The following is a 21,627-nucleotide window of genomic DNA, read 5'->3' as shown; positions in this document are numbered from 1 at the left end:
TAATCAAATCCTGCATTTTTTTCTTTCATTCCTTTCTTTTCCTTGCAGGATAAAATGCAAAGTCGATCTTTTCTTTTTAGCACATGACAAGTACTAAACTTACATAGCTAGACAAAGGAAAGCCTTGAGAGTTCTCTCTAGTTGTTTGCTTCTTTTCTTTTTTTCTGAATATTGACTGCTATGATTTTGGCTGTAACTGGGAACTCTTTGTGTATGCTGTATTATTAAAACATTATAATGTATTATGTATTATGCGTATTATTTTGAGTATAAGCTCAAAACAGCTTTTCTTTAAATTACTGTAGCAATATAAGTAATTAATGCAAAATTACAATAAAAGAAGTAAAGATGCAAAGATGAGAAAAACAAAGTTTTCTTCCCATCTCCGATCTCCCTCATCTGAATGAAAAGATAGTCGCACTCTTGACATATTCTCCTCACTGAGCATAATACATGACCACAAGTAGTGAGACATAGACTGAGTGGTCAGAGCAGGGTAATAAAAGCCAAGACTCCTAAGTTCTTGACTGCCTTGAATTTACAATGTGCTATAGTTATGATGTGAGGATTCATTAATGTTTAATACAAAGATGACAATTTCAATTTTGACTTCTCGGTTTTATAAGGAAAAAATGTTTTTTTAATCATTTTGAATAAAAATCAAAGTGTTACAGTCTAAAAAATTGGAACAGAACGTTCTGATATTTTTAGAATGGAACATTTCAATTTCTCACTGATGTGTTCCCACAGAAAGTTTTAATTATAACAAACCAGCACTTTCTGATGGAAAAATATACCGTCAGAAAGCTACTGACCAGGCCTGTTTGAGATCTGCTGCTGAAGAGCTCTGCAAAAAGACCAATTTCTCCTATTGAGGGAACCGCGCTGCAGCGCTGCATTCAGTGCACCGCGGTGCTTAACAAGTACCTTTTTCCTTGGCCAGCAGATGGCAGATTTTTTGCCACAAGGTTTTATGCTCTACCAATTAGGGGTTTGTGATTGCCGGGAAAGGTTTAGCAGGCTTAACACTCAGCGTTTCTTCTGGGTCAGTAACGCTGTAGATAAAACCACCACGTCTGTGCAATCTGTTTTAAATATTAAGCTCTACCAACAGAGCACAAAAAATTTGCCAGTTACTTTTTATGAGCAAGGTGTAGAAATAATGCTGTACGTGTAATTTCATGAATATAAAAAATAAGAGCCAGTCCTGCAGCAGAAAAATTGAATCCTTCTGATACAGCCAAGCGGAGCTAAAAGCCTGAGCTGTGAAAATATATCTGAGTTAAACCTCTGTTGATGATACTGCTGAGATGCAGAGCCACCTGATGGCTGTTCTACAGCTGTCTGGATATAATGTGCTCTCTTTCTTGTTCATTCCATCTGTGACAATGAGATAAAAATATGTATTTTAACTGACATATAAAAAATTTCTCATCTTTACCATGAAAGGCCTATTGGATTTTTGCTATAGTTCAGACATGACCTTTTAATCATAGTCTGCAATTCTGATCATCCTGTAATGCTGCATTCACATAGTGTGACTAGCCAAGGGAGAGAGATGTACAAGCACCTGACAACAGAAAATGGGGAGAACACTGGTATTTGATATGATGTAAGAAACAATTTCTTCCCTTGTTTTCTCAGGTGTCTCAGCCAGCAAGCTAATTGCTCCCAATTTAGGAATATCTGCTCTGAGAATAAAATGGGTCTAACTATCTAGAGAATTAGAAATGACAACACTGCATGGCCATTGTCATATAGACGGAGCTGTACCAAATCCAATGTACAAATTCCTCAGATAAAAAAAAAAAAACAAACAGTAGGGATAGGTATTTTCAATTGTGTGACTAGCTACTCACACTTGACTTCTAATTCTGCTGCGTTTACATGGCTACATTAGTATAATTCAGCTTCCACAGTTTTAATAAAGCTTTAAGTGAAGTTCATTTGGTATAATATAATTAATAATGCAGTGGTTCTACTGCATTCTAAAATAAGAGGAGGGCTGCTTTAAGGAGGAAAGAGTTAAGGTTTTCCTAATTGGGTAAGGCATCTTGCTACAATGAATGCTAGTATTGCTGCTGTTACTGAACTGTTTTCAATCTGCTGCTCAATGAAAAATGTAAGTTCCAAAGGAGTAACTCCTACCAGTATGAAGTAATAGGAATTATAAACCTGTTAGCGATTTTCTCTTCTGCCATGAATACTGATAGTGCTGGTCTGTGGGTTGAAGATCAGGCATTAAACTCCTTGTTTCACACAGAAAACTATTTCCCTTGCTGTTTTATTCAAAGTGAGTCACAGAGAATCAGAATTCCCCACAGAATCCAGAGTCATGCCAAAGAAGTATATTTGTTTTACAACTGAAGAGCCTGAACCCAAAATATCTTTCATGAGAAGTCGCTGCATGAATTCAGTGGATGACTCTCCATCTTCCACTGGATGTACTTACTAACAGGAGCCCTAACAGATCTCTTGGCTTTAAAAGAAAATATCACTTTGTGAACAAAAGACCCGGGAGTGAACAGGCAAAACTGATTAAGGCAGGGAATGAATGAGGATGTACCTTTTATCAAGGGAAAATGAATTTTTAACTGAAAGTTAGATTACTACAAAAAACTTGAACAGTTGCGGCAGACAAGAATGGACAGTTGTTGATTTCAAGGTGTGAATGTAATGCTCATCAACAGAATAGGGGGAGCTATAGCATGTTTAAAGAAAGACTGACTTGCATGCCCAAGACACTATAGTTCAGTACATTGGAAAATCCACCAGATGCATGTAAAGAAATTTGAACAATAAAGGAATGTTGTTTTAATTTTTTATTCTAACCCTTCAGCATGACAGCAGAATTCACTGCTATTCAATCCAATAGAAAAAAGATTAATGTCATAAAGCATCACAGAGAAGCAAAACTATTATAGCTCAATTCTCTTCATTCATATTTGCCAGCTGTTCTTCTACTAGCTGTATATTAAGTAAAAGAGTCATAATGCTAACAAAATCAATAAAAATCAAGGGAAATAATGGGTCATAGCTCAGCTTCCCTGGAATCAAGAAAATATTGGCAATAAAAAGTTTTGGAGGGGGAAAAAAAAAAATCAGTTCCATAATGTATCTAGAATTCAGACTAATCATTTCAGCAGTCTCGTGACTGTGAAACTAAAATCTCTTGTTTGAGTGCTGAGGCCTGATTTTAAATTATGCTGAGAAGCCTGTGCTCCCATTAACTCTAAATAGCATTGCAGGTATTCAGCATTTCTAAAATCAGGCCTTAAAACACTCAGCCAAAGCCTATGGTGTAGAAAACTAATACTACTTGGAAGAGGCTGAGATGGACACTGAGCAATGCAACACTTCCTTACAAGCAGAAAAGGTAATTATGGGCAGCATCACCCATCAGTACACCCTCTTATATTTTGGAAAGTTTGGGGAATCAGTGCAGGTCCTGGCATTAACCACAACAGCACTAGTGGCTTAACAGCTTTATTCCTGGCCCAAATGCAGAGTTTAGAGTGTTCTGGGTAATGTTTTGCTACACTTCCTTACTCTCTTGACCACTCCCACAATATAAACCAGATGGAAGAAACAGGAAAAAAAAAAGCATAAACTATAAGATTGCCTCTTTCTTCAGAGGTCAGCACAAATGTATGGACAGATCAGTAAATTTATAAACAACTCTTCTGCTTTGTTTAGCTTCCAGTTGAGTTACTTTTTCATCATAAAACAACCAAGATGCCTCTGAAACTTTCTCCAAGGTTGGTAGATCTGCTGATTGTACCTGACAGTCTAGCATAGGAACAGTGTCAATATGAAGGTTATAATGCATCTGTGCTTCACTTCACAGACTGGACACAATTAATCAGCCAAGACATTTCTGTATTAGCACTGTTGTAGCTCTTGTCTTTTCCACTGTAAATATTAGCCACCACCAACTGGAAACAATGAATATACATACTATTTGCAAAACAATAACCTGTCAATTAGCTATATTGTGTTTCTGGCTACCTGTTTTTGTCAATGAAGAACTACATTAAACTGATGTAAGACTGCAACACTAACCTCCCACTGTGCAGGGCATGTGGGTCCAGTCACCTCAGAAAGAGCCAAAAGACTGAGAGAAGGAGCAGGTGAAGAATAGTAAAAAGCTGCAATATGTAGCATGGTAGACATGTAGAAACAGCAGCAGCAGCTTTTGGATGAGTGCTCTGCAGCTAATTCTGCAACGACGATGAAGAGTCTTAGCCTACAAAGTTCACTCCATTAAAGAGATTCCACAGAAAGCATGTCTGATGTCTGTTCTGTAGTCAGTATTCTTAAGTATCCAATATTTACTTTTCAGTTATTTATTACATATTTTCACTCAAAAGACATCTACTTGGATGAAAGATCATTGATAAAATATTGGTAATAGATCAATTTATCCTAACAATCTTACCGCAAGAAACAATTTCACTTGCATTGTGAAAGGTTTCACAGCACAGCACAGCTGAATCTAACAACTGACACATTTTAATACAGACAGAATTAATCAGCTGAAGATTATGCTGAATTTTTTTACTGCCATTTTTTCTTCTTGCTTTTCTACCTACTGAGTTTTTTCACAGCTATCTTTACCCAGGGTAACAATATTAATGCCAAAGTAGTACCTATAAGCAGCTATCTGGAAGCAGCAGTGAGTATTTTCTAAACGATAAAGTCACTCCTCTTCTCCCCGCTTTCTTCGCAGTATTTCCTCCTGAAAGCAAGGGAGTGCGCTTGCTTGCTCATCATTCTTGCTACTCTAAACAACTGAGATAGCTTTGTTCTTCTGCACCAGCAGTTCTGCTCATGAACACTGACACTGAATTTCCTTTTTTAGACAGCAAAGACGCAGGCTTTCTTCCTCTTCTCCCTCCCTCTGCCTCCCCTCCCCCTCCTACAGTCTTTGCTGTGCCCTCATCTTACCTTCAAGAGCAGAAGAAATCCATGCTGCAGTTTTTTTCCTCGTTAGCAGCTCTATGGCAACGGCAGCTCTAAGGCAGCAGTCCTTTATGGTTCTCGCTCTTCTCTCTTTCCTTCTGCATAAAGATACACAGTAAATCAGTAAAGACAATTCTGATGTAATGTAAATTAGCAAACACAATACCTGGGGGTACAAACTTCCCAAAAGAGCTGAATGTTTGCAATGTAAATGAATAATAGTAAAGGAAATCAGAGAACTCCTTTTGGATAATACACTGCAAAATCATACTTGTGGTAACTCAGCTTTCTTGGACAGAAATGTGGGGGGAAAAAAAAAGTCTGAGCTTCAGATACACAAAATATCATTTCCAAATGAAGTCTGAAACTCTAAGTATCTTGTCATTGTCTGACCGAGTCTTTATTTGTTATTGACATATAAACTGAATCAGTGGTTGGTTTGTTATATTCCTGCTGAAATAAAAGGAGTAACGTCATACAAGATCTCGTAGTCTCACAACCCACAGAAAAGTTTATATCAAAATATAGTTAAAAATGGTAACATAAACTACAGAGGACAAAAGGCAAGCGAAGAAAAAATACCAGTAACTGGGTGGTTACCAAGTACTGTAGTATCTGCCTGCTTAGCAATTAGCATTTTCCTGACTTTGCTACTTTTAAATTAATCAGAAGAATGAGTTACAAATAAATGTTGAATATGATAGCACATAAACAACTCCTTAAGACTCAGAAACAACTACCAGAAGCTCTTAAAGTACCTAGCACAAGATAAAACTACTTTGAATAGAGGCATACATTTGTTCTTTATTTATTGAAAAAAAATGCCAGTAAATGATAATCTAGTCACTTTTCAATACATGCATGAAATAAATGAATCAATATATTCTGAAATTAAGCATGAACTCTCATTTCTGTCTCCTGCTGTGTAAAGAACAAAGGTTTCTGGCCACTGCTGATTGCTGTGGCATGGCACGTTAAAGTGCATGCCCTAGATTAGCACAAGCAATGCCACAGTTACTCCTGGCTAAAATGTGATTACCTGTATCCTATCTGTGCTTGCATCAGTGCATGTCCACTCTTGTTTGTGTCATTGGACCCCAGGAAAATGTGGGTAGCAGCTCCTGAATGTAACCGGAGCAGAAAAGAATTAATTCCCAACCATCCTGCACCTTAGATGTTCATTTTTGTCTCATCTGGCAGTGTAGTATCTTATTTGTGCACACAAAATAATGTATAATAGCATTCTGGGATAAAGTGCTAACAACTGGGACTAAGGACTGTCTTACAGAGCCTCCATAACACTAAAAAGAAACCCCAAACAGCAGAACAGAACAGCTACAAGGCAGTTTCTTAGCAGCCTGCTGGGCAGCTTCAGCTTCATAAGCACACCCAGTACTGGCTGCTTTGTAGGCTGAAGCATAGCACATCATGCAATCAGTCCTAGCCTTAAACAGTTTACAATCTAAGAGATGCTTCAAAGAGGAGAGATCGTAATTTCCATTTTACAGGCAGGCGAAACAAGGGCACAAGGCTGAAACTAGTTGTTGCTAGTTTCATATTAAGCCAGGATCAGTGACAGAAACAAACCTCAGGGAATCTGAGCTATAGTTACCTGCAGAAATGAATAGTCTGTTTTCTCACAAAAAGTAAAGCTCAGTAGAAAACTTGCAGTCTGTAGAAAGTAAGATTTCCCTTGAGATACCACTTTGTACTACACAGCCCATTTTACTAATGATACAGTATCTCTCTTTACTGTTAACATTTACATGTTGTAATGAGCTCTATAAACTGCAAAATACAGTTTTGGAGGTTAAAATGTTCTGCTAGAGAAGGAGGAAGAGACTTTAGTTAACACACAGCCACAAGGCTGGATACGGGCAGAAAGAGCTTCTGTTAAAGAACAATGAAGTAATTTTTATGATATCTTACTTTTGCCGTTTAGGGAAGAACACATTTTAAATATTCTGACAATAAAGGCCTGTAAGACACTCGTGCCAAAGCTTTCTATGCAGTGCTGCATCAGTTGATAAAACCTAGACATTTTGTTGTTACTAATCTGAGATGGGCCCTCAGAACTCACAGCACTGTAGGTATACTCTGAAAAGCACTGTGTGTTTGCTCGGATGTCTAAAACTGCAATTTGCATGAGGAAGAACAGAGTTGTATAACTTGGTCTCATCAGTCAGGACACAGTGCACCTATCATGGTAAGCATATCTACACCATACATTAGAGATTGTTATTTTTTTACCACAAACTCTGGCCCTATGAATATACCCCTGTAAAATCAAAGACCTGCTTGGCCTTTGTGGTGTTCTCATTTTGGGCTTGGTTCACATGCGTTAGTTCCTCCTAGTAATAACATGACATTCAACTTTTTTATCCATGAGGAAAGATACTCAAAATTAAATTCAGAGAATAGGTCTGCCTGTAGTGGCTGTTTCAAAAATTAAACAATTGAAGTCAGCTCAGCAATTAAAAAGATCAAGCTTTGTCAGTGGATTCCAAATAGAATGACCATCAGCATAAATAACCTTACATAGACATTATATAACCTTACAAAAATGTTTTCCTTAAAAGAATGCATAAGCTTATATTTACTTTTCTCTCTGAATTGGAAAAAAAGTTCTTTGCAGATTGTTAAACAGCAATATAGATGTACTATTTCATGGTAGCACAGAAGTCTTCCAATTGACTTAAAAAACGAATGTAACCACAGTGCTCCGGATGTTACCAGCAGCTGACACCTGCTTAATCTCTCAAGCTTTCTTTACTTTTGCAATAGAAGGAACAAACTCTACCTTGAAAGTATACATGAAACTTCTATCAAAGATTGTTAAGCCTCCTACCATTAATGATCTCCATGTTTTTCAAGCATTTGACCACACATAACCTCTGATATCAATCTGATATCAATCCTGCTTTACAGAGGAGAAAACTGGAGTGCAGAAAGAGCTCTCATTCCAATAAAAGTCAATGGTGAGTCTCTAATAAGTATCATCTGCTCAATTTTAGCGCTACAATTACATGTCTGTGATCACACTGGGAGTCTGTAACAAAACAAAGAACAGAATTAAGCTGACTCCATGTCCTGGGCCTGACTACAAGCCCTAAAAACTGCAAGAAAGAATCTAATCACTCAACCAAGGAGAACATTCGAGACCTAAAACTACAACTATTGAGTTTTATAGCATGGAGAGGAGTGAATGGCTAAGAAAATCAGTAAAAGAAAAATATATTTCCATTTCAAGTATTTGGTTTGGGATTTCATCGTGCCAACGTTCTTATTACCAGAAGACTTACTAAAATTACAAGACCACCATAAGTGATCCCATATGATCGTTTTCTTACTTTTATACTCATTTAAAGAATTAACAGTAATTCACATATTTCCTCTAAGAAAGGACAAGGGGGAATGGCTTTACACTGAAAGAGAGTAGATTCTTCACTGTGATGGTGGTGAGGCACTGGCACAGGTTGTCCAGAGAAGCTGTGGCTGCCCCATCCCTGGCAGTGTTCAAGGCTGAACATGGCTTCGAGCAACCTGGTCTAGTGGAAGGTGTCCCTGTCCATGGCAGGGGGTTGGAACTAGATGATCTTTACAGTCTCTTCCAACCCAACCCGTTCTGTGATGCTATGAAATACTGATTTTCTAAAATTAACTCTAGTTTTCATTAGAAGCTCAGTGAAGTAAATGGGAAATGTCACAAGTCTAAAGGCCACAGGATGAAACCATATGTACCTATTATAAAAATAAGTATTTAACTTTCCTTAGTTCTTTAGATTTTTGAACCTCTGGGACAGGTTTGAGAATACCATGTTCCTCTGAGGCCCCAGAACATTTCTGCCACTTCCTCTCAGCAGCAGGATACAAGAACTTTCCCACTGTATAAAAAACAAACCATCTTGCTTAAATTCATAGAAAACTTCATTATTCCAGAGTAATAACTTCAGACCTCTCAAGGCACTAAGGTCATAACAACTCTGAATGAAAGCTCCAGACTCTAAGAGGAGATGAATTAATGGATGAATAACCATAAATAAGGAATTCTCCCAACTTTACTGTTTTTTTCAGAAAGCAACTATAATATACTTGCTTAATCTTAAATAGATTAACAAATGAATATCATCAAGAAAATTAAATCTTACTTGGAATAAGAGGACTTGAGCTCAGAAACAAAACTATGCAAAACTTCAGCAGAAACACTCCTTGGAGACTTGTGCTCAAAGCAATTAGGGAGCACAAGCCACAAACCACCATGCATACATTTCAGACAAGCGAGTCAGCTGGTCAGCAAAAGATCCTATCTACCCTATATCTTCTGTGCCAGTCTGAATATCCTGAAAGACTTAGCATGTGGGATAATTAAATTAACTAAAGCAGCTTAAGTCCCACTGGCTTTCTATAGTGCTTGGCTCCTAAATCATTTAAGCATTTTTGAAAATGCTCCTTGTTGGCCTAGCACACAACTACTCAGTGAGACAAAACTTCAGCTGGGAGAGGAAATTCTGTGTGTGGATGTACTTACAATTCACTCAACAAGGACATCACTGAGATTTTCTAACACAAGTTTGATTAGTTACAAAGAGTAGAAATATCTGTCAGAGCATAACAAAGTTGTAAAATACCTTTAGAAAAGGATGACAAAACAAGCCTAGTAGCTTAATGTCTTAAAGTCATCATAATGTGGATTTCAAATTGCACCAAGATACTAAGGAATACAAAGTGAGCCTTCTCTGTGCAGTGAAAACACTGCATCTTATAAATTCTTACTGTTTTGTTTGTTTAGATTTTAATTTCAGTGGACTGACAAAAAAAAAAAAAGGCATAAATTAACACTAATGAAACCCTGTGACTGCATTTAAATAACAAGCATGCAACTCCTGGATTTTTACTTTCTTTCTGGAGATTTTCCAAAATCTTTCCTATCCACTCCTATGTCTGAGGAAGCACACTTTTGTTTAGGCAAGATCCTTTGGGAGCTGTTAACTGAAAAATATTACTTCTTGCTAATAACACTCTAACAAACCTTCTCGATCCTTAAGGTGACCTACTGTGAATAAACTCTGTCTGTTTACAATTACTTTCTTTGCCCTGCTAGTTGTGACAAACAAATAATATACAGTAGGTACTCTAGCGTCAGACTTGCAAATGCAGAAGAGGAACTTGGGATCTTTCAGGTTTCCCATAAAGTACCTGACAGTTTCATAGGAAATTCAAATCATGGTATGAGATTTCTAAAAGGAGATTTCTGAGATCTCCTAATGCAAACTGTATCATCACCTTTGCCAGAAAATTGATGAGCAGGGAATGCTCAACTGAGGCTCAGATTCAGGAGGTGTCAGCTCCTACTGCTTTCTTTAGATACATCCCTCCTTACTTCAATCTGCATGAATAATGACTGGAAACCCAGCTGCTAAACCAGCTAGTCCATCTGCTCCCCCCTGTTAATAAATGTGTAATTATGTTCACTCTCACTAAAGAGCTCATGAGTCACTAGGGCTGTCTTTTGGGGAGACATCTACTGAAGTATATTACGTGCACATAAAAGTGTGGATCCTATCTTTAGCAGCGCTGACATATTAGTATCTTTTTGGTATCTCTTCTGCCTGATGATATCATGAACCTGGTCCTTGAGGAGCAAGTTTTCAGTTGAGACTGCTCTAGAAAGCTTAGTAAGATTTAAAGCTAGGGGGCTTTAAATCCCAGTGTCAACCCAAGATTTTTGTCAGTGACAAAATCCGACCTTTTGATACCTCCCACTATGATCCTTCATTTTCAGAACACAAACAGAGCTTGGCTACTGCCAGGCTAAAAATACATAAATTAGACACGAGCTCACCAATGAAATGGCTTTTTGCCCTACTATAGCTGAAGAGATATTTCTCACTGTATTCAGGAACACAAAGAGTACAAAATGTCAAAACTTTTTCCTGTAGGACAGTCAGGGTCATTGCTAGGACAACAATCCTTTATTTCTGCTACCTTGTTTCACAAAAATAAAAGCAGACTGAATCAGTGTTTCCAACACTTTGCTTATCGGAAGGTAATGAAACAAAATTTCTTTTCTCTTTTCATTTGGTGAAACAAGGCAATCATTTTCACTGGAGGAACTACTGGATGCTTTTCCTCTTATCCTTTAATGTGGAACATCCATATGAAACTCATGATTTGTTTCTTAAAACAGAATTTCATAGTTCCAGTCATACAACACACAAGGCAAATAGCATTTGATGAGAGGCCACCTGGCTGGGGACTATCTGATTCTATAGCAGTGGCTTAAAATAATGAACCAGAGCAAACAACATGGCCAACTAATCAGATTTGTCAAACCCTGCCATGACCATGTGGCAGGAGATACCAATACGGTCACAGTCTTTTCTTTATATATTAGCATCAGGTAAATCACAGATGGCCAAAATCCTCAGAGACATGGACGTTTCAAGCTCCTCTATAAAGGCCAGCGGTCACGAGCTTTGCAGGGCACGTAGCGCTGTCTGCTTCCATAGTTGCCTAATGTCTGCATAAAGTAATCTTGGCATCTGCCTGAGAAGCTGCTTGTTATCATAAAAATCCATTTAAAAATTGTCCCTTGATTGAAGCTAATGGTGAAAAAAAAAAAAAATTCTAAGAGGTTTTGAGGGGTTTGAAGGGTTTTGATTTGGTTTGGTTTGTTCGGTTTTTTTTGCTTTGTCTTTGGGTTTTTGTTTGGTTTTGGTTGGGTTTCTTTTGTGGTTTTTTTTTTTTTTTGTTTGTTTGGGGTTTTTTTTAAGTGATGAAGTTAGGTCAAGTAAAACAAGACTTGCAGCAAATTAGAGCAATGGGGGCAGTTTTTCCTATAATTATCCTTCGAGAAAGCTTATTATTAATTATCCTTAAAGAAAATATAAACTATATGCTTGTTTCTGAGATACAAATGCTTTTTAAAAAGACATTTAAAATCTGTGGCAAATGATGGCTTGCCTTCCTGAAATTCCCATGTTAAGAAATCTTTTCCAGTCAGGGTTACAAATATACTAAGACCTAATTATAAGCAGTACATATTCCACAGCTTTCTTAATAAATATTAAAGATCCTTAATAAAAACAAATATTCAGTAATATTATTTCTCTCCTTAGACCCAAAGTCATTTTTAATGGGAAATCTAAGTGTGCCAGCTTAAAAAACCCACAAACGTGCTCATGAACAAACCTGCGTTCATGTTCCTTCTTCAGACCATACTGTTTTCTTTTACAACCAGAGGTTTAATGGTCCACACAAACTGCTATCATTCATTTTAAAAGGCCTCTGGTTGTTGTTGCTTGACTGTCTAAATTGCAAATACTAGAAGCATCCTCAATATTTTCTACCCAGCATGGGTGGACAAAACTTGAGAGGATTAGGATGGGTTGCCAGAGGAGCTGCATTTACATCATTTAGCTGGGATATTGATAAGTGTTGTACTATTGCTACAGATAATATTGCCCCAGCAGGTGCTACCATAGGAAGAGCTGATGTTCATTTAGTCTTTCAGAGATTCCCTTTATGGACATTCTAGATGGTTCTAGACAACTTACAATATTCTAGACAAGTAAAGGGTTGAGTTTTTCAAGCACTCCTTCCATTTCTTCATACATAATCACTATGGAAACAAGTTTGAGAAGTGACAGCCATAAACCCATCAGAATTGGCACAAATTATTGCTTACGATTTATATTATTTGCCTACACAAGAAGTATTGATGAACAGATTATTGTAAAACCTGAGAAGAGCATTAAAAAGATCGATATTTTTTCTGCAACAGCATGAAAGCAATGGGCACTATCACCGATCATTTAATTTTCCTTACTGCTTTATTTAGGACGGCACTAACCTTTACATCAGCATCGACAGATTTTTTTCGAGGAAATCGCTATACTGTGAACTGCGGCATATCACAGCACCGCGTTTTCAGCAGCGCCCTGAGGACCACCCTTCCTGTCTCCTACAAATATTCTCCAAATACGCCTTCACCGCTGTAGAAATCATGCCGCTTTAACACGCCATTGACAGACGGGCACGGTTCAGCTCGCTGCCGCCTCCGCCGCATGCGGACGGCGCACCGGGCCCTGCCGGCCTCCTCACCGCGGTGCCGGTTTCCGCGCTCGGGCCGGGGCCGGGCGTGGAGCCCTCACACGCCACCGTCTTCCCCCCTCACCTCACTGACCCGCGGCCCCCTCGCTAACTAGCCCGGATTCAGCGCCTTCCTGCCCCTCACCAGAAAGCGAAGAGGGAGAATTCAGATTGTTTTGCCTGGCAGTCAGGAGGGAGCCATTTCGGGGGGAGGGGAGAAGGGCAAACTCCGCGGCCCAGGCGCCAGGCCTGGCTGCTTCCTCCTGCTCGCCTCTGCCATTCCCTGACTCCAGGCAGCGGGGCTTTAAAAATGACCGACATGGCGGGGGAAAAGCAGCCATGACAGAGCTGCTGCATCCGCCCCAACCGCTGCCCCGACGCCCGCTTGATGCCCCTGCAGCCCGGCTGCCTACCCCGCCAGGCCCGGGCCTCCCGCACCCCCTCCCCTCCCATTCCCTCCCCCGCGCTGCAGCAGGGGCCGGAGCAGGAAACCCCGTGCGCAGGAACGAGCGCGGGGGGAGGGGGGACTGAGCGGGAGGAAGGAGAGGGGTGCTCTCACGCAGTCAGTGGTGCAATATCCTTCCGCGCTCTGAGGCAAAAAAGTAGCTCTATTTTCCTCTGACCTCGTGGCCCCGAGCGGCTCAGGAACCCCCTTCAGGGTACTTCAAACAGCGTGGTGAGGAGTATCTCTTGGGAAGGGGGCTCAATCCAGGGGGATTCGGGCTTTTTTCGCTGTGGCGTGAGGTGTATATCCATGCGCAGAGCAGAGAGAAACGAGTCCGGTAGCGCGGCGGGTATATAAAGCGGGCGCGGCGGAGGGCTTTCCTTTTCAGTTGAGGACAGAGCGGGTGGTCGGAACATGTCAGGCGGTTCTGCGGATTATAGCAGGTATAGCGCGGCGTGCAAAGGCCTTGGGCCCCTTCCTGGTGAAGGGGCTCGGTGGGTTGGGTGGAGGCGGCCAGGGAGAGGGAAAGGAGCGAGGTTATGTTGGGGGGGAGGTGCCTGCGCGTTCGAGACAAGCGCTCTGAGGGCGGCTCGTCGCTGCGGTTATACAGCACTGGTGCCCTAGTCCCTCCCGGTTCTAGACATTTCGGTCGCGTTTCTCTCCTCGCTTCCACTTCGGCGAGGATTTAGTTCCATTCTTCGGGATTTGCTTTTCTGTTGTTGATTTTTCATAACAACCACCACCCCGGGGGGGGGGGGAGTCTATTTTGAATTTATTCAAACTTACTGAGCTACGTGGTAACTAGAGTGTTGAGCGCCTTTTTGAGGATTTTTTTTTTTTCCTTAAGCTGCTCTCCCCGCCCGCCCTCTGCCGTTGGTTCGCTCCGCGTTTGCGGCCCGGGCTGAGGGCGAGACCATTTTGCCGGGGAGGGGGGAGGGCGCGGCACCCTGGGCAGCCGCCCGGCGCCTTCCTCCGCTTGCGCGCACTGTCCGATTTGCGCAATCCTAGGGGTGGAGCTCTCGCGAGAGTTGGCCGGGGCGGGGCGGGGGGAGCCGCAGCGGAGCCGGGAGCCCGCCCCCCCCTCTCCCCCCGCCTCACGGCAGGCGCTGCGGCTGAGCTGGCTTAAGAGTGCGCAGCGGCAGCCATTGCCCCGCTCCCTGCCCACAGCTGCGGGCCCGGCGTGCGCAGCCCCGCCCTAAAAGGATGCCTTCGTGAGGGGGGCGCTGTACTCTGGGGTATGTGGTTGTTGTCTTGCCGGCTAGCTGTTAAGGATTTTTTTTTTTAATTTTAAGGCTCTTAACCTTGAGTTGAGGCATATTTTTCGGGTAGGCTTTTCTTCAGTCTGAATTTTGCCATGAGCATCGCTGTGGCATGAAGGCTCCTGTCACGTTGAGAGCTGAGTACTTGGGTTAGGGGCACCCGAGCCAGCGGGGAGAGGGTAAGAGTTCAGCCACTGGCAAAATATCAGAGCACCTGCTAGAATGGTCTGTCACGGGTTCCAGATATGGCTTTTGGCAGCCAAGGTGTCGACCTGCTTCTGCGTGTTAGTTGCTACTGTATTAACAGCTTGTTCTGTTTGGTGACAGAGACCATGGCGGCCCAGAGGGAATGGACCCCGATGGTGTCATTGAGGTGAGCACATGAGAAGTGACTTCAGAGTTAATAATCCTGACAGAGATAAGTGTTGGATTTAATATTTTTTATTTCTTTATTACAGAGCAATTGGAATGAGATTGTTGACAATTTTGATGATATGAATTTAAAAGAATCCCTTCTAAGGGGCATTTATGCTTATGGTTTTGAGAAGCCATCAGCTATTCAGCAGAGAGCTATTATTCCATGCATCAAAGGTATGTGGGTGATTCATTTATTACCAACATTCTATAATTGGGAAAGTGTTGTAAAATATATGCATGGGTTAACTACTGTGCAATATCTATTTTTAATTCTTACTGAAGAAGTGATATGATGGTACACCATCTTTCGGGACTGACCTGAAATGGAGAGACCTGTTAATACTGATCACTTATTTCAAAGGAAATAAAATGGAAAACATGAATGACCTGTGTGGGAGCAGTAAATGTGTATCCTACTTTTTTTAGGGTATGATGTGATTGCTCAAGCTCAGTCAGGTACTGGCAAGACAGCCACATTTGCTATTTCCATCCTGCAGCAGCTGGAGATTGATCTCAAGGAGACCCAAGCACTAGTATTGGCCCCTACCAGAGAACTGGCTCAACAGGTATTGATAGTGTAGTTAAAAAAAAAAAAAAAAAAAAAAAAGCTGCTTGTGTGTTGCATAGGTTTCAGGTTTCACAACTGTGAGACAAATGGACTACTTATGGGGCTGTAAATAATATCCATTCAGAACCCTTTTTGTGTAGAGTAAGGGGGGATATAGACTGGCCTCTGTCCCGCAAGTTCTCTGCCTGCGCAAAAAGTGCATGTGAAGGGTGTGCTGGGGCAGGGATGCAGGAGCCAGCTGCAGTACTGTGTATACTTCTGAGGGGGCACCTTCAGCAGAAAAACAAAATACAAAACCTTTTATTACAGTGTTCTGAGTGGAAACAAAGCATACTTTTTTGAAGTTATTTGGATTTGCATGCAGTTGTGCAACATGAAAACTGCAGTGCGCGTGTGGTCGCTTCATTGTTTCTGTATTTTTGTGATGTTTTCCTGACTGAATGTTATTGCATGTCTGCTTCACCTTCAAGGCTTGGTATTCTGGTTTGTTAAGTGGAAATGTTTAACAAAGCTTACAGGATACTTAAATTTTAGGATTAATACATATCAATAATGTGGGGGTCTTAGGATGAAGTACCAAACAGAGCTCAAATAGAATAGAAAGTAGATTATATACAACTTCCTGTCATCTTCAGGTAGCATATACTGAAGTGCCAGTGCTATTGCGAAGATGCTTGAAGGTAAAGCTAAACACAGTAAATTAGACAGGAAAGACTTATATATTTTTTTTTAAGGCAGATATGTGGAACAAGAGCCTGTGATCAGAATGTTCAGCCTTAGTTCTACTCTGAAGACATGGGTGAGGTTAAACATGCTCAAAGCCTGGTATATAACAGTGCACTTACACGCTCTTTCGTGATCTTTCTGTGAGTGCTTAATATGCAGACGTTAGCAGTTGAAATAGTTGCGGGGACCCTGTTTTTTAGCTATTGCTAGCGGATGCATTATAGTCACTTCTTTAGCTAGTGCAACTAGTGAGGACAAAAATTTAAGTACATCTCTGACTTCAGCTTTCTAGTGAACAACTTCAGTAATAAGCAGTTGGGCAAAATGATTAATAGCAGCTCCCTGTTCTGACCATAAGAGACGCATTGTCCTTGTTTGCTCTCTTGGCTTCTAAAGTCTGTAAGCACCAATGATAACAGGGCTTAATCTTCAATTTACTAGGAACTGCTACTAACAGAAGGGGTTTATTTTTAGATTCAAAAGGTAATTCTGGCTCTTGGTGACTACATGGGAGCAACATGCCATGCTTGTATTGGTGGTACAAATGTCCGCAATGAAATGCAAAAGCTTCAGGCTGAGGCTCCGCACATTGTGGTCGGGACTCCAGGGCGTGTGTTTGATATGTTAAACAGACGCTACCTTTGTAAGTACGAATTTAATTTTGTTCTTGATACTAAATTTCTGTATGTATTTCACACCCAGTAGGAGCTTAAGTAATGTATTTGATGTCGTTATAGACTTCTACTGGAAAGTTTAGTTTTAAAGGAGAGTGGCATTAATGAAAGTAGTATCTTTCTGAAACTTAAAGAGATACTCTTGTTTTTTTCTTTACTAGCACCTAAATGGATCAAAATGTTTGTTCTGGATGAAGCTGATGAAATGTTGAGCCGTGGATTTAAGGATCAAATTTATGAGATCTTCCAAAAATTAAGCACAAACATCCAGGTAAAAAAAGTTATCTGGTTACATTGATAGATGCAGATTTAGTTAAAGTGTAGCTGAAAATAGCAGAACTGTCTTAAATCAAAACTGGTGTCCTTAAGTATGCGCTAACACAAAGTTATACATTCTAGGTTGTGTTGCTGTCGGCTACAATGCCAATGGATGTGTTGGAAGTGACCAAAAAGTTCATGAGAGATCCGATACGTATTTTGGTGAAGAAGGAAGAGCTGACTCTGGAGGGTATCAAGCAATTCTACATTAATGTTGAGAGAGAGGTTGGTATCAGTTGTGCTTGCTCTGCCTGGAAGAGTTAAGTTCTCTCACCTTCTTGTTAAAGCACTGTGCTAAAATTACAGAAACCAAGGCTGAGCTTTGGTTTCTGTAGTAATGCTAGTAGAGTACATGCAAGAAGAAGAAAAACTATGCACTGGATCCAAAATGACTAGGGTGGACCTCTTTCTTAATGTCCAGTGTCCTGTGTCTTAAGATTTGGTGCAACAGTTGATGCAGGAGCTTTGATTATTGTCTTTTTCCAACTTTTCAGGTTATATGGAATATAACTGCACTAGGGCATGCTAAATTGGTTGTTGCTTTTGATTTTTATTCTTTCTTTGGAATTCTTGTTACGCCTGAACTGTCAGGCACGATGCAGTTCCTGACCTTCTCTGTTCTGTTCAGGAGTGGAAGCTCGATACTCTCTGTGATTTGTATGAGACGCTGACCATTACACAGGCTGTTATTTTCCTGAATACAAGGAGAAAAGTAGACTGGCTTACTGAGAAGATGCATGCCCGGGACTTCACTGTCTCAGCTCTGGTAAGGATTGATGCTTCTATGTAACTTAGGAAATGTTGTGTACATACCGAAAACCAAATCATGAGCTGTATGTGAATGAAAAGCAGGAAAGTTATGATATAGCTGTGCAGTGCTGTATTATCGTTCCCCCTGCTTACAGAAAAACGTTTCCTTCTATCCCTACCTGCTTTGTTCCCACGGCAGGTAGGGACGCTGGGTTTCATACATCACTTTTGTTTTTAAAGGCTATCCCGGTCTGGGGTATTGGAACTGTAGTATTTACAATTTATTTTTTTTTTTTTAAATTCTACAGCATGGCGACATGGACCAGAAGGAGCGGGATGTTATCATGAGAGAGTTCAGATCAGGATCCAGCCGTGTCCTGATCACCACTGACTTGCTGGTGAGTATTCTTTTCCACTCAAGACATTTGTTTAAAGCTTGTGCCAAAAGCTTCATAATTCAGTGAAGGTTCTTGTAGCCTGAACTACTTGGAGCTTCTTGGAAGAGTAAAGACTACGCTCCACGATGGACTACACAGTTGTCGTTCATCACTAACCGATGTGGTCAACAAAAGCATGGGATAAGTAACTTCACCTATAGCCTGTGACTTGAGTGATTCACTCTGTATTCACTTTTCAGGCTCGTGGCATTGATGTGCAGCAAGTGTCATTGGTTATAAATTATGACCTGCCGACCAATCGTGAAAACTACATTCACAGGTTAGTTGGTTCTATCCTCTACTTGGTGTGCAATGCTGAGTGTCAGGTCCTCTGCAGAAATCTGCACCAAACCTCCCCTGTTTCTATCTTTATTCCTTGCCAATAACAGGAGGTGTCATGCATCCATTTGTACAGCAACAGCTAAAAAGCTAGCAGGAAATAACACCAGTGGTGCTTCGGCTTTAAAAAGCCCTGACTTGCACAGCTCTGATTCTGAACAGAGGAAGGAGCAGAACTTTTGGACAATAAAGCAAAGCATTGGGAAGGCTTAGATACTTGATGGGTTCAGTGATAGCTGAGATCTGAGGAGATTGCCAGCTACTGAACTACCTTTGTCACATAGGTCATGGAGTAGGATTACAATGTCTGTTAAGTGACATAGCATCTTGACAGCAGTGTAGCTCCATGTGTACAGGTCCTGGCTAATCTTCAGTTGCTGCTGCTGCTCAGTGACCAAACATTAATACTGTTAGCAAACTAGTTGTTAAAGAACTGCCTCCACTCCTGGAGGCCTAGCTGTGTTCATGCTCCCAGTGCCTTGTGTGCTCTTGGTGGCTTCTCTTAAACTGTGGGATTCTTTCCTCTGCAGTGTGTCTTCTGGTAGCAGTCTGAGTTTTGTTGGCCTAGGTTTAGTTAACTGCTTCTAGTGACTGTCCCTAAATTCAGTAAACTGTACTCTGTTACTTGGTGTAAAAAAATACAGGAGTCGGTAGCAGTTGATGACACAAGATGGTGGTCAGAAATGGCGTTGGCATAATTTAGGACGTGGATTCGTAATCGGCACAGTTTGAATAAAGAGCGAGTTGGTATTTCTTTCTTTCTTTTGTCATGATTATTCACTAAGCTTTGTGAGCCAGTTTTGCGTGTTTAGCTCTTGGACTTCATTGTGCAGTCTGCAGGAAGGTAGAACTGATGGTGGGTGTAACTGAACTGTATGCACTGATGTGTTAGGGACCAACTTGGGCTTACACAATGTTGAGGTTGAATTTTTATTAAACCAAAAGCACAAACCCTAAGTTTTCCCACTGGAAACAGTTACGTTTAATTAAAATTCTCGAGTGTGCTGTCTTTGTTATTGGCTGTAATGGGATAAACATGGGAACAGTCTGTTTTTTGAACAGTAGCTTCTTTGGATGCAGGTATGGGTACAGACGTGTTGGCTGAAGAGAGGGGAGGGAGGTGCAGTCAGGACTTAATCCCACAATACCAACCATTAAATTAAGATCTTCCTTTGCAGGCAAATGAAGTGACCTTGTCTGCTCTGCTGCTCTCCATAGGATGGACACTCCTTTTGTACTGCTGGCACTGACTGCTGGTTTTTCCTGACCAGATAGGACTGGTCCTGTAAATACAGCCATAACCTGGCCAGTGGCAGATACCAGAGCAGCAGCAGTTAATGAGTGGATCTTGCAAACATTTGCAGTGGATTAGTTAACATCTGTGTAAATGTCTTCTCTTTTTGTGCAGAATTGGCCGTGGTGGTCGTTTTGGCAGAAAAGGTGTGGCTATAAATTTTGTCACTGAAGAGGACAAGAGGATCCTGAGAGACATTGAGACTTTCTACAATACTACAGTAGAGGAGATGCCGATGAATGTGGCTGATCTCATTTAATCCCTGGGATGAGGTGGTTTGATGCAGTGCTCGCTGTTGCTGAATAGGCGATTCACAACGTGCATTGTGCTTCTTTCTTTGGGGATATATTGAATCTTGTCTCAATGCTCATTACGGATCAGAAATACAGATTTTTGATAAGAGAAGCGACTTTCTGTCGTGAGCTCTTGTGGGGAAAGCCGTTGGCTTTATCCACTTTAGGGTTAGACTGTTGGGGTTGGGTGGAAAGTCATGGGGTCTGTAAATTTTTTCTTTATTAGAAATTTATTTCCTAGTTCCATAGAAGTGGTTGTATTAGATGTTCTTTATCATTTAATAATTTACTTATGGACTAAAAGATATAAGTGCTGTATAAAGTCAGCCAATTATGTTAAACTAGCCTACCTTCCTTTATTGTATGTACTTACACTTCAGATTGAATTGGAAAGGCCTTTCAAAATCTCTAAACTTTTATAAGAGCATTAAAATGCATTTTTGTTTCATATGTATTTATTCAATAAAGTATTTAATTAGTGGTAAGTGTGATTTGGACCCTGTTGCTAAGCCCCAGCAAGCAAGCAATCATACTATTGTCTTAGTTAGGGTTAAACCCAGTAAAATTTGCCATATTGCACATGTCTTAATGAAGTTTGAATGTTCAATAAAATACTTCTATATTCACTTAAATTGTAAATAGTTGGTTCTTGGTTAGAGGGGGGTGTCTCTCACTGGGGAGGTGCTGGGGCTGTGCCTGACCAGGAAGGCAGAAGTGGCAGCTGCTGCTGGTGGTGAGCAGGCCTAGCTCTGCACTGTCCCTCTTTTGTCAGTGACTTCAGGGGCTGCTTCTGCAGTGGAAGATAGTGATCTTGAAGTGCGAGAGGTTGTTGCTGTGTGACACAGCTCATGGTGATGGACATGTGTCCGTAATACTGGAACACCCATCAGAGTAGGAAGAGGCTGGCTTAATAATTTGTACTGACTCAAAAAGCCCTCTTACCTGCATCATTGGTATGCAGTACAGGCCAAGGAACTCTGCTACCAAGGAAACTAAATCCAACAGATGCTCAAAGCAGCATCCATGAGAGGAACTGAGCTAGAGGAGCTCAACT

General features: G+C 40.9%; 2 protein-coding genes and 3 non-coding genes across 5 annotated transcripts in view; 4 read left to right on the top strand and 1 right to left on the bottom strand.

Annotated features, from left to right (window-relative positions):
• SENP5 (SUMO specific peptidase 5) overlaps positions 1 to 13,746 on the bottom strand; it is a 155,067-nt gene extending 141,321 nt beyond the window's left edge. The window contains exons 1-2 of the mRNA XM_030494571.1: positions 13,677 to 13,746; positions 4,948 to 5,060 (exon numbers count right to left, since the gene is read on the bottom strand). The gene's annotated coding sequence lies outside the window, so the exon portion shown is untranslated. The remainder of the gene's footprint in view (positions 1 to 4,947; positions 5,061 to 13,676) is intronic.
• A 79-nt stretch (positions 13,747 to 13,825) lies between these two features.
• On the top strand, positions 13,826 to 21,205 carry EIF4A2 (eukaryotic translation initiation factor 4A2). Its single transcript, XM_030494575.1, has 11 exons — positions 13,826 to 13,941; positions 15,085 to 15,130; positions 15,216 to 15,348; positions 15,601 to 15,740; positions 16,943 to 17,111; positions 17,304 to 17,413; positions 17,542 to 17,685; positions 18,089 to 18,226; positions 18,519 to 18,608; positions 18,848 to 18,927; positions 20,395 to 21,205. Exons 1-11 carry the CDS (start codon positions 13,913 to 13,915, stop codon positions 20,537 to 20,539), a joined length of 1,224 nt encoding a protein of 407 aa, XP_030350435.1. The 5' UTR covers positions 13,826 to 13,912; the 3' UTR covers positions 20,540 to 21,205.
• Positions 15,457 to 15,526, top strand: LOC115612369. Its single transcript, XR_003992970.1, has one exon. It is a non-coding gene; the product is annotated as a small nucleolar RNA SNORD2 (small nucleolar RNA).
• Positions 17,733 to 17,913, top strand: LOC115612366. The gene has a single exon (XR_003992967.1). It is a non-coding gene; the product is annotated as a small nucleolar RNA SNORA81 (small nucleolar RNA).
• LOC115612398 lies at positions 18,307 to 18,433 on the top strand. The gene has a single exon (XR_003992997.1). It is a non-coding gene; the product is annotated as a small nucleolar RNA SNORA63 (small nucleolar RNA).
• Positions 21,206 to 21,627: the final 422 nt, after the last annotated feature.

The sequence above is a fragment of the Strigops habroptila genome, chromosome 8 (assembly GCF_004027225.2).
Source record: "Strigops habroptila isolate Jane chromosome 8, bStrHab1.2.pri, whole genome shotgun sequence".
Classification (NCBI taxonomy): domain Eukaryota; kingdom Metazoa; phylum Chordata; class Aves; order Psittaciformes; family Psittacidae; genus Strigops; species Strigops habroptila.
Note: the sequence above shows the minus strand (reverse complement) of the source record. Positions and strands in the feature narration are given on the sequence as shown.